The sequence below is a fragment of the Cynoglossus semilaevis genome, chromosome 15 (assembly GCF_000523025.1).
Source record: "Cynoglossus semilaevis isolate Cse_v1.0 chromosome 15, Cse_v1.0, whole genome shotgun sequence".
Lineage (NCBI taxonomy): Eukaryota > Metazoa > Chordata > Actinopteri > Pleuronectiformes > Cynoglossidae > Cynoglossus > Cynoglossus semilaevis.
In genome coordinates, this window is record NC_024321.1 from 2,355,987 (window position 1) to 2,368,268 (window position 12,282).

Sequence of the window (12,282 nt, forward strand, 5' to 3'; positions counted from 1 at the left end):
TTATTATTATTGTTTTATCAATACATCACATTTCTAAACAAATAGTTTGACAGAACCAGATCTTGTTGTTGTTGTTGTTGAGAAGAGAAGACAACTTCCAACAACATTCCTCCAGCTAATGCTAAGCTAAGCTACTTTAAGCTTTTCAGTTTCACTATGAGGTGCACTGCAACCGACTACAACACAAATAAACATTTTTGACTCGGGTTGTTACCTTGACCTTTAGCCATCCTCGTTAAATGTTATCAAAGTTATCTAGCCGGTTATTTTATTATCATTATTTTTATTCATTTATTTATATCATTTTGACTCTACTCTTGGTTTTTATTTGGCAATTTTTTCTCCATTTAGATTTGCTCTTTCTATTGTCATGAATAATTAAATAGCTTGACATTTCAGTATAAACGAAAGGAACACATTTTAATTTAATTTTAATTTATGTTTTTTGGAACCAAATGGGGCAAATTCTGTTTCTGAAGATGTTTTTTTTAAGCTGAAGACCTATTAGTTGTTGCTTATGCAGACATAAATCCTTTACTTCATTTAAAGTATTTTTTGCACTTCACTGAGCAACTTGCTGCTTTAAAAAAAAACCCCCAATAACTTCCCATGTTACTTCTGTCTACTAGTTTTTTTATTGTTCTCTCTGGGAATGTGGCTAATTTTATTATTACTGAGAAATGGAATACAAAATGTGCACATAATTAAAATTTTACATCATTATCATTATTGTGCTCTTTTTTCATTTTAATAAATTAATTAAAAATGTACACGGTTGTGTGTGCTACGGAGTGGTCAAACAGGGTTCAGAACATGACAGATGACAAAAGATCTGAGACACATTTCTTTCTTTTTTTTATTTTGCAAAATTTTTAGAAACACAAACCAATGTATACGTATTTATATTGATAAAAATCCAAACAAACGAAAGGCAACACATTTTTAGAAATTGGATTGAACGAGTAAAGATGAAGTGTCATGAATGTGCTACAGCTAATAATTCAGACTTTCCATAAAAGCAGAAGCGATTTAATGATTTAGTTGGAAGCTCTAGTTCCACCGTAGAGAACGTAATCAGATGCAGTTAAGAAATATATAATTCTTTTCAGCAGGTTTTTGTCTTGCAGATGAAGCCTAATGAGGAGGCACAGTTTGTGTTGGACCAGGCAGCTGGAAGAAAACAGAAAAGGTCAGGGATTTAGTCTGTGTTTGATTAAATGACATGGTGATAGATGGAAATGCATGCTTACCGTTGGCATTCACGTGAATGCAGGCGTAAGAGGTAGAGTACTGGGTCCCCCAGTTTTGGTAACTGTAGGTGCTCTCATCTAACCACCTCCAGCTCTGGAGTTAAAAAAAAAAAAAAAAATCTGTTGGTCTTAACTAAGAACAGTGTGTGTACTGAATGCATCAATCATGATGGCATTTGTCTATTTATTTTATTATGCTGTACCAAGGGTATGTGAACTCACTGTTCAACGCTCTACTGGTCATTGCATTCAATTTAAATGATATTTGAATTTAATTATATGTGTCTATGAAATTGGTCATCATTATTTTTAAGTCTATTTAAGGTCCCTTAAGATAAAAAAAAAATCATTAATATGTGGCTATTATTGTACCAATTTCAAAAAGTCACTCCCCGCACAAATTTTAATTCACTCACAATTTTCTCTCTCAGTGGAAACTGACCCTGTTTAGTTGAACACAACACTAAAATACACACAGAAATTGAACAGAGACAAACGCAAAGATCTTCCTCAAGAGAGAGAGAGAGAGAGAGAGGGAGAGAGAGAGGGAGAGATAATTTTGCCTGTATTATCTCTCTTTACTTCAGATTAATAATTTTTGCCTGTTTTATCTCTCTTTACTTCAGATTAATAATATAATATTATATAATCTACATTTTGTTTGACTTAATTGTGTCCATACCTGCTACTATTTTCAATGTATTTAGTTTGTTGTTTCCTTGTCTTCATTGATGTAATACCCATAATTCCTGGTAACATTTGGCAAATGAGTTACAATGGGCCTGGTTTAGCCTGTTTTTATTCCCGTTGGTACAGTCATTGAAATAGCTCCCAACCCCTTATTTGAGAGATGGATTAAAAAGGATGTTTGTGAAATTACCTGGAAGTAGAAACCTCCCGTCCAGGCGGTGCTGTATCCTGCTCTCCTGGTCAGGCTCTGCAGGAAACTGTACTCAAACAGATCGTGGACAGAAGGTAAAGAGGCTCCGAAACTGTTGCAGTAGTACTGAAAACAGACAAATGAACAAATGAATGAGGGAATAAGGTGAAGTGTGTCTGTGTGTGTTTTGTGTTCATCGGTTGAAGAGGTTAAAATTTACCGCAGCACTGGACCAGGATCTGCTGGAACTCACAAACTGGTAGCAGCCACCCTTGTATGGCTCCCACCCAGTAGGACAAGTAAAGAAGCGAACTGCAGAGAGGAGAAGAAGTGAGTCTTTTAAATTACATTCAACACAGAAATCCTCTTCACACTGAACAGTAGCAACAACAAACCTTCAGGTGAAGGATCCATCTCTCCAACAGCTAAAAAGAAGAGCGAGAGCTTCAGTCTTTAACTTATTTTACACAGGAGAAAATAATAATTCATTCTTTTTTTTTTTATCTGTTACCTTCAGGAGCAACAGGTTCAACTTTCTTTTCTTCCACAACCTCCTCCTTTGGTTGTGGTTTTACTGTAAAAAAATAAATAAAAATCATTAGTTGGTTTTGGTTCTGTTTTTTTAGGACATTGTGGTAAATGTTAAGATAATAATAATAATAATAATAATAATAATAATAATATAATAATACTAAAAGTGAGATAAAACTACAGAAGCAGGGGCTGGAAACTATCATTTGAAAATGTATATGTTTTTACATATACAGGTGGAAATACTACAGTACACAGTTGTAGTAAATGCATCTTGTCTTCTGGAGTCGTGAGTTACCTTCATCAACTTCAGCTGTGATGAAGAGCACAGCACCGAACAAAACAGTGAGGAGCAGTAAGGTCTTCATGGTGAAGGGTGACGAGCGACGATGAGACTCAACGTGAGGTCTGGTGAGATTCAAAGATCAGAACAACAAGTAGGAAACATCTAAAGATGAAGTACGATAGAAATGAAACCAGAGGGCGGTGTTACCTGCGAGCAACGGTTGTCCAGGTATCGGCTGATGAGAATGGAGATGATGCTGGTGAGGCTGCTCTGCTCTTTATATCCACCGCTGAGACCTGAGCTGCAACGTGAGCCAACGCACTCCAAACAACAAGGTTTTGTGCGTTAGCTAATAATTACACGAGCGGTATCAAAACACCGGCGTGACTGATGGAGTCATAACACAGATAAAAACACTCACGTTCTCTTTTCCCGAAAGCTCTTATTGATAACAGCCTGACACTGTAGGTCAGGGATAAATTTACTGTAACAAAGCATGACCTACTTAAAACCACATACTTGGTTGGTTTGGTTAAAGTGTACAGAAGCAAAATCAAATGATCAAAGATCAAACGGCGAATGATTGAGAGTGTTAGAAATAAAGGTGTCAAAAATGCTGTTTCTTACAGTTTTCGTTGTAATACTCAAATGTATGGCCCGCGGACCAAAAATCAGCCCACTAGGGGGTTCGATCCGGCCCACTTAATGAATTTTTTGAAGTAAAAAAAATGCACAAAAACATTATGCCTGTGAATTATAATTTCATTAAATATGAATATTTTCAAATATACATTGCTTTATACTTTATCCGGTTGGCAGGAATATTTGCTTGAGATATTGAAGCTGAGACAAAGACTGTGGATGATGACAGGTATCAGGTGAGCGATATTGAACATGAGAATGTAAATTATTATTATTATTGTTATAATGTCAGGGAATGCTAGTTATACTATCTGATTGTAGAGTCAGGCATTTTGGATGTTTCAGTCTGCTACTGAGCTTCCCAGTGCAGTGATGGTATCCTGCACAGGGTTATTAAAATAGATCTAATTATTAATAATTATTATGAATTATTAATATATCTAATATTAATATTATAATATTATAAAATCAGTTAAAAATATGTTAAATTGTTTTTTTTTAATTGTTTAAATTTAAGAAAATGGAATGTGACCAAATCCTCAGCCGGACTCTTTTTTTGTTTTTCACTTTCTGAACTGAACTTTTATCTTATGACCGAGGTTGTAATGATAGATGATAGATGAAACCGAGTTTCATTGTTTTATTATTTAATAGTTCCATACTACCTTTGTAACATGACTGACCTGACCTGGTGCGATAAACCATGCTACAATGAGTGGGACGACGATGCACAGTGAATAATTACCTGGACAATAAAGCACGTGTTAAAATCCTTGCCAACTTTACTCAAGGTTTGACTTTATTATGATGTATTGACTTTCGAAAGCAACTTTGATAATAACTGGGAAACCAATAAGGAAACACTGATATCAATCCTATTGTTATGAAATAATTAACTAACAAGTGTTTTTAGGACTTCAATAACAAAACAAAAAAATTTATTCCTGGCCGTTTTTTTATATATATTTTTTAAAACACTTAGAAAATAAAAACAATGACAACAAAAGAACTAATTTATTCCTGGCTGTTTTTTTTATATATTTTTTAAAACACAAAATAAAAACAATGACAACAAAAGAACATGTTTTAATTGGACAGCCGATATTATCGGACATTTCCAATGTTGCCTAATGTTAGCACAATTATGAAATATCGGTAAGAATCGTTATCGTTTTTTTCTCCGATAATATGTTATGTGAGCTAAAAATAGTTTTGCATGTATCGGTATTGAATGATGTCGTGTTTGGACAATATCGACATATCGGGTATTGGCAAAAAGTACGAGAAAAACAAGAAACAAGGGCACTTCAGTGTTCAGTTTGATCGGTTTGTCGTTCGTTGTTCGTTTTTTCCTGTCCATTCTCGCAGCCGGTGATTCTTTATTGATTGATTTCATTCGGAGCTGTCACTCACACAGTGAACAAGTCATTAAAGTTGGCCTGTAGTGATGTCGGACTCAGCAGACCAAACATCACCTCGCCCTCATTTTTGTGACTGACAAAATGTCACGTCAAGACTTTATTTCTGTCGGTCTGTGTCGCGTCGGCGTGTCAGGTCTGAATGATAACGGCAAGGTTTCTTTTTCGCTAAGGCAACCGGGTTTCAAATGAACTCCTCAGTGGGCACCAGTGAACTGTGAGAATTGATTCCAGGTTAAGACATTACTGATCCCCCCCGATTGGCCTTTAGTGCCAGTAAACACTCAGAGGGATGATGGGAAATTTAAGCCTTTTGGGGTCGATTAATCGTTAGCAATTGGGTTGAATAAAATGGCAACCGTTTCCTTCATAATTAGCAAATCTTTAACAGCAAATCCCTAATCACAGGAAGACGATAAAAAACGATTGAAGTATTGATTAATTTTAAATTTCAAGAGGGGCCGCACGGTGGTCAATGTTGGTAAAACGTGTGCCTTAATGGGAAGGAGTGTTTGTGGTTTGATCCCCGGTTGATCTTTCTACATCGAGATTAAATGTTGGATGGATGGATGGATGGATGGATGGATAGAAAGAGCTCGCCCGACTCCTCTAACGGACAATCCTCCACTTTGTTTCGCCTGTCAACGGAGGCAGGGGTCGGAACTATGCAGATCACCCAGATCTCTCCACAGTTTTGTTCTTAGGACTCTTTCTTTGGTGTAAATGTGACAGCTGTGCGTTGTGTTTTAATTTGCTCTTTCTCAGCTCGACTCCACTTTGTTTCGTCTGTCAACGGAGGCAGGGGTCGGAACTAATCATATACTTCTGACTATACCGTGAGTCATATTATGACTCACAGCTAAATTAAAAAAAAAAAAAAAAAAAAAATTCTCATGAATCACATCAAAATAAGAAATACCATTATTTAACTAAAGAGTTTTGTATTATTTCAAATTATTTTTTACAAATTTTCTTTGACACTTCCCTTCGCACTTCATCATACCTTATTTATAATTTGCTTAACTTTCCTTAATTATAATTATACTTTAGTAAATATATAAATAAATACATTTAGAAAAGGTGGAATTTTAAACCAAACACCGCGGTCATTTTGTGAGAATCATAATTACAGTGCTGAGACTCACGAATAGGGACTTGAAGTGGTTCTAATGTTTTCGAGAAAGAAAAAAAGAAAGCAGAGGAAAAGTCATTATGGCACTGCTTTCTTCGGTCTCCTTCAGGGACCAGTTAGAGTGAGGCAGAGTCAATTACGACGCTTCGGCTCTTTACTAGCTTATTTCAAAATGTACATCTGAACTTTGATGTGGCACATAATGACTTAAATTAATAAAAAAAAAGCTCTCATGTGGACGTTCGACGCTGCTCCTCTTCTGATGCCCTCAGTGACGGAACGTGTTATTTGATTCATGAAAAGAGAGTGCACTTACTTCCTGGTTATTACGGCTCACTCAGTGTTGTTGTCCAAATATAAGGAGCAGATGGAACTCACCAAGGTGTGTAAGGAGCGACGGTATATATATATATATATATGTATATATGTATATATATATGTATATATGTATATATATATATATATATGTATATATATATATATGTATACATATATATGACTTGAAAAGGTCCCTAAACATCAGATATTAACAGTATGGAATTTGAAGTTGTCACTTGCATGATATTTTGACTCAATAGCGCCCCTATTGGTCTGCAACAGGAGAATGTTTCTTGCAGACCAGGGTGTCACCCTTTTGGTTCAGGGGCCTAATTTGGTGCAAAGTGGGCGGGACCAGTACAATCATGACATAATTATCTTAAATAACAATAGCACGTCCATGTTTATTCCCCTATCGTTTTCCTGCAAATCAGTACAAAAATATTAGAAAATATTCATATTTATCTCTATCACGAACCACTAAGCTTTTGGTTTTACTCTGTTTGGAGAATGTGATGCTAATGACTCGTTGCTAGCAGAAAGAAAATTGATTGGACAATTCAAAATGACTAATTCAAATGTAATGTATCAGTCAGAGCCATTCATTAAGTTATCGTTGAGTTCAAGTAGATTTAACATCACTATTGCAATAAGCGAGACTATTTTTCTCCCTTTATTTTCTGGATACAAAGCGTTTCCCAGTCAGACAGCGTAGCTGTGCGAACAGGCTAATCTCAACTATCTTTGGAGCTCTTTAGAGTGCAACACTAGACACAAAGGCTGACAGACACAGAGGATTAAAATAGGTTTAGGGCCCAGGATAGTGGAAGAAAAAGGGTTTCTCTTGGGCTTTTATAGTATGAAGTGTGACCTATTTAAAACATAAACAAAAAGGGAAAAATGTCCAAAGATGACCTGGCTCAGCCTTTGGCACAGTTGATAGGAATAATATAATAATAATAATAATAATAAAAGATCAGATGTTTATTGCTTTTATTTAACCTTTATTCTCATTTTATTAACATCTTTTTAACTGTGTTGTGAAACACATGGTGCATAAAGGCAAACAGCTTAAGTATGTGTTACAGGCAAAAGAGTTTTGGAAAGTTACCTTTTGGCGATTATCTTCCAATATCGATGATATGTTCGATTTTTTAACCCATTAAAACAGTCTAATAATAATCAAAAAGAAAACTAATGCTTTCTCTATCAAGTTCTGGAATCGCCTCCATTTGACTATCATTGAAAGTGTACCTGATTCAAAATGAATTTTTGACCCTCTTGTCGACTAGTTTGATCGCCTCCATTTGACTATCACTGAAAGTGTACCTGATTCAAAATGAAGAGTCAAACTACAATTTTTGACCCTCTTGTCGACTAGTTTTATTTTTAGAACATACCCCACAGGCGCCTTAGGTAGTTCACGGGGGCTACCAGGTGCGTTGGTGACCCCTGCTCCGTACCATGTCTACCTATGCTCCTCCAGACCACTACAGATGGAGCCGCGGTGGATTTTGCACCTGTTCATAAAGGTCTTAAGTGAACATTTTCTTCCATCTTGTCACAAACCGCTGTAATCTGAAACCAAAAGAGCCGACCCGGTGCACTGATCTTCTGTTGCTATTGTGAACAAAAGCTCAACTGTGGCTTCGTGCAGCTGCAGCATTAACGTCAACAAACAGCCCATAATGATGAAGTTGTTTTCGCCTCTCTCTCTTTCTTTGTTTTGTTTCTCACCCGAAACTTCAATGCAAGGCACGTTTCACGCTAACAACAGCTGTTGTATGGGTTCCTCGCCATGTCATAACATCAGACTGACTGAACACGTAGTCAGAAAACGACGGTAAATGTTCACACTGCCCATGCAATATTTATAAGTTACTATTATTTCTAAGAGAGGTTTAGCTCGGGATCTGACTTTAAACCACGTTTGTTACTCTCGGAAAATGCAAAAAGCGGCACAGAAATTGTCAACTCGGAATTTATAGGAAGCTGTCATTCAGTTACGACCAGCCGCCCCCGCCTCGTGTCTGAGTAAATGTTTTAAACGACGCTTCCTACAAAAGAGTTGTAGACTATCACTTGTTTTGTTTTTATTATCTTTCTAGGGTGTAAAATTCAGACATCTTAAAAAAACGCTCCCCACAATTGAAACTTCCTCGAAATCTTTCACTCTGCAACACAAACCTATAAAATACTTTCATGCGTCTCACTAAGCAGAATTTGCCGGGATTTTGCACTCTTGTTTCTTTCTTTTTTTTCAAACACTGAGCAGAGAAATCACTAGACCGACACGAGATTAGAAACCGGTTTGAAACTGGTCAGTCCCATCTGGTAATAATTCACAACCTCTGTGGGAGGAATAAACTTTATCTCTATTACGCCCCAGCTCCACTGCTGGAGCTAAGGCGCCACCTTGTGATTGCTTAAAAAAATGTATATAATTGTCTTTACACAAATGCGACACAAATTTGGTGACATTATCCCAAACTGCATTGGTGTCATCAATAAGACAAAGAAAAACAACAACAAACAAGACTACAAATCTCTTTTAGTCTGTTGATAGTGAAATATCAGATGCATTTTGGGCTTATACTAAGGACTTTAGTTTAGTTTTTGTTTTTCATAATGTGTAACATTTACTGGTCTATTTTAACCCTATGAAACAATTTGTATTAATTCACTACAAATGAATTTAAGTGTTTTCACAATGTTGAGCAAAATTTAATTTAATTTATAAAACTTTTTGTTTTGTTTTGTTTTGTTATATTTCATAAACAACATTTTCCCGCAATTTTATTCTGTCAAACCTGAAGTCAACAAAGCTGATTGATGAGGAACAAACCTCCCTGACGTCTTGGGGGAAGTTACTCTAGCTTCAGTGTTCGGCAGCATTTTTATTTTCCTTGACCAACTTTACTGAAAACAGGACAACACTGATAGACAAGACCTTGATGTCTGTCTGATCCGTACAGCACAGAACCGGCGTCCTGACCGCGTCCCGGTTCTACAGTTTCATGGAGTTTGCAAAAAGAAGGACAAATACAGATTAGAGAAACACGATATGACCTCAGATATTGATTTGAGCCCATTTAGGACCAGAGCAGGAGCTACAAGTACATGTGTGGTGAAGCACGAAGACAGAAGGCATTGGTTTGTACTGTAATTCTGGAACTTTCTCGGCCTCCATATTAAAAATGTAAGACGCTGGACGATTTCTCTAACCGCAGCTGTGACGACTTTCTAAAATCTTATTTACAAGAAAATGGATGTAAGAATCACCTCCGTAATAGTTTTACGTGGAACTGCGACAACAACAAGGTCTGAAATGAAATCAACCACCTGCACTTATTATGAGGTTATTAATGTAACAACGATACTTCAAGATCATTTTGATGGAAACTTCCATTAGCAGACTTCATTGTTACGCTAAGTCAACACTACTCTGTATGTATTACTAGGAGATATACAAGTATTTCTCGGCTTTCTTCTTAGCTAGCGTAAAGCTAATACTGCTTTTACGGTTTTGGCTAGCTAGCTAGCTTTAGAACTTTGAACTTCTCTGGTAACATACCTGATCCTCTTTTACTCACAGGCCACAATTGTCCTAAAATTTGACAGGGGGGCCGGGTCAGGAACAGATAGATGAGGCGTTCGTGTGAACTAAAATAAATTTCATACATTTTCATACATGCTAGTGAAAGCTAAAATGCTTTCGAAATTTTCTATGCCATCTATTGGGGAAACGTGGGTATTGCAGGTAAAAGGCAGAAGTATAATGATAATCTATCTATCCATCCATCCATCCATCCATCCATCCATCTATTCATCCATCCATCCATCCATCCATCCATCCATCCATCCATCCATCCATCCATCCATCAAGCAGTGAATTTGTTGCTTTAAAAGAAAGCATGTGTTCCAACAGCAACGTGATGCCAACGTGCAACAGTTCTGTTTAACTACGACAGGAAGAGTAATTCCCCTAATCTAAATGAATCACTGAAAAACACTCAGTTTACTCTGAAATGAATCGCGGGTTTAATTCTATTAGGACTCTGAAAAGGAAAAGGTTATAATAGTTTTACAGACACCTTGAATCTGCCAGATGGAAGAACTCCAGACACTTCACGGTGGAGGTAAGATTTTCTGGGAAACAGTCCAGTTTCCCCCTCAGGAGACACTAGATATACTACAATAAAATGATAGGGATGATATAAGTAAAGGTGCAGTGCAGTGAATCTCCTGACATTATGAGACATTTACACAGCTCGACTTCCCAACGCTTCACGGACTCAAAAAGAAAGATCAATCTTTTTTTTTTAAGGTTTGCTGTGGTTATTAATCTTTCTGCTGCCGATCTCAATGTTCGGTAGCCTCGCAAAAAAGAGCCAGTTCCTGCTAATCTTTCAGACGTGTAAGGAACATTTAAAAGTGTCAGATAATTATAGGATGGGAAATAAAACAATGAGAGGAAGCAGCGAACCTGACAAGAAGTCATATAAACATATACACACTAATACTTTGAGATACGAGCATAATCAGTTCCAGGACTGAGCTCGTACCTTGAGGGGCTCGTATCTCGAATCATTTTTTTTTGAGGTGCTCGTAGCTCGAATCATTTTTTCCCATAAGAAATTACACATAAATATGGTGTCACTACTTCGCGGAAATTCAGTTCTCGCGGCAGGCCTTGGAACCTATCTACCGCGATAAACGACAACTGTAATACTGTATATAAAACCCCTTTAATTCTGACCTGTTTTGAATTTCTCCTCAACTCGACGTAACAAATCATCTGGTGTGTCGCTCCGGTCAGTCCTTTGGTCAGTGTTCCCGAAACTGCTCTGTAGCTGTGCTTCGTCTCGCACGTCTCCTAATTGTGTGGTTTATTTTTTTAATCACATCTCTGTCTCCTGTGAATGTCACCCCGTGATACGTTTGGACAGAGGCGAACGAGTGGCATTTTCATGCTCCCCGAAGGCATCGTCGCACACGGGGGTGACACTCCATGTGTTCATCAGCAGGGACAGGCATGTCATAGACATGTCACCCACTGTCATGTGTCATCGCGTTTGATGGAGATGCTCGACGGCGTGCACCGACGCGCCGCAGTGAAGATTGTACACAGCAGAGGGGAAAATGGGGAATGACACACAGCTCCAGGTTTTCAATCAGAGAGCATCAATCCATCCATCTGAGCAGTCCATCATCATCAGAGAGATGGGACACCTGGACAGTCCGGAGAACTGCAGCAGAGCTGCCGTCTGTGGTTCGAGAAATCCTTCCAATCTGAAGGTCGACAATAATGATTTACAGCTGGACAATTTCCCCAAATGTTGGAATGAAGAGAATGGAAAAATCAGCACTGTTAGACTTTGAGTTCTAATAGAGGAAAAACTACCAGGTAGATAGTAAAAAAAACTCAACCAAATCTTCTTTATTAGATTGTTACTACCTTATTTACCTCAAGCTTAAGGTTCCATCATATATATTTTAAATCATGGGACTTACTAGACAGAGTAAGCTACCACAGAAAAAGTGGCTAGATTTGTTGCTGGCAAATGTCACTTTATCTTTAACACATTTTTGTCAGCAAAGGATTCAATCTAAAAACTTAAAAAAAAAAAGAAATACTGACCCTGTCACTACCCATAATTCATTTTTTTTGTTGAGATTAAAAAAGTTATTGTGTGAGTTTTCTGAGCAATATTTGAAAAATCTAACATCAGTTGTACAGCATTTTTATATTAAAAAAATCCTCTTAATGATAGGCTTTTTAAAAATCAATATATATATATATATATATATATTTTTTTTTTTTT

The 12,282-nt window shown here is 37.0% G+C and overlaps 2 protein-coding genes across 2 annotated transcripts in view; one reads left to right on the forward strand and one right to left on the reverse strand.

Moving 5' to 3' along the window:
• Positions 1–374, forward strand: part of LOC103390590 (ladderlectin-like) — a 2,067-nt gene extending 1,693 nt beyond the window's left edge. The window contains exon 7 of the mRNA XM_008326508.2: positions 352–374. Within this exon, the coding sequence (XP_008324730.1) occupies positions 352–374 (23 nt within the window). The remainder of the gene's footprint in view (positions 1–351) is intronic.
• Positions 375–842: 468 nt separating this feature from the next.
• Positions 843–3,299, reverse strand: LOC103390588 (ladderlectin-like). Its single transcript, XM_008326507.2, has 8 exons — positions 3,155–3,299; positions 2,960–3,069; positions 2,642–2,704; positions 2,526–2,555; positions 2,351–2,442; positions 2,131–2,256; positions 1,251–1,344; positions 843–1,170 (listed from the first exon to the last, which is right to left on the reverse strand). Exons 2-8 carry the CDS (start codon positions 3,027–3,029, stop codon positions 1,106–1,108), a joined length of 540 nt encoding a protein of 179 aa, XP_008324729.1. The 5' UTR covers positions 3,030–3,069; positions 3,155–3,299; the 3' UTR covers positions 843–1,105.
• Positions 3,300–12,282: the final 8,983 nt, after the last annotated feature.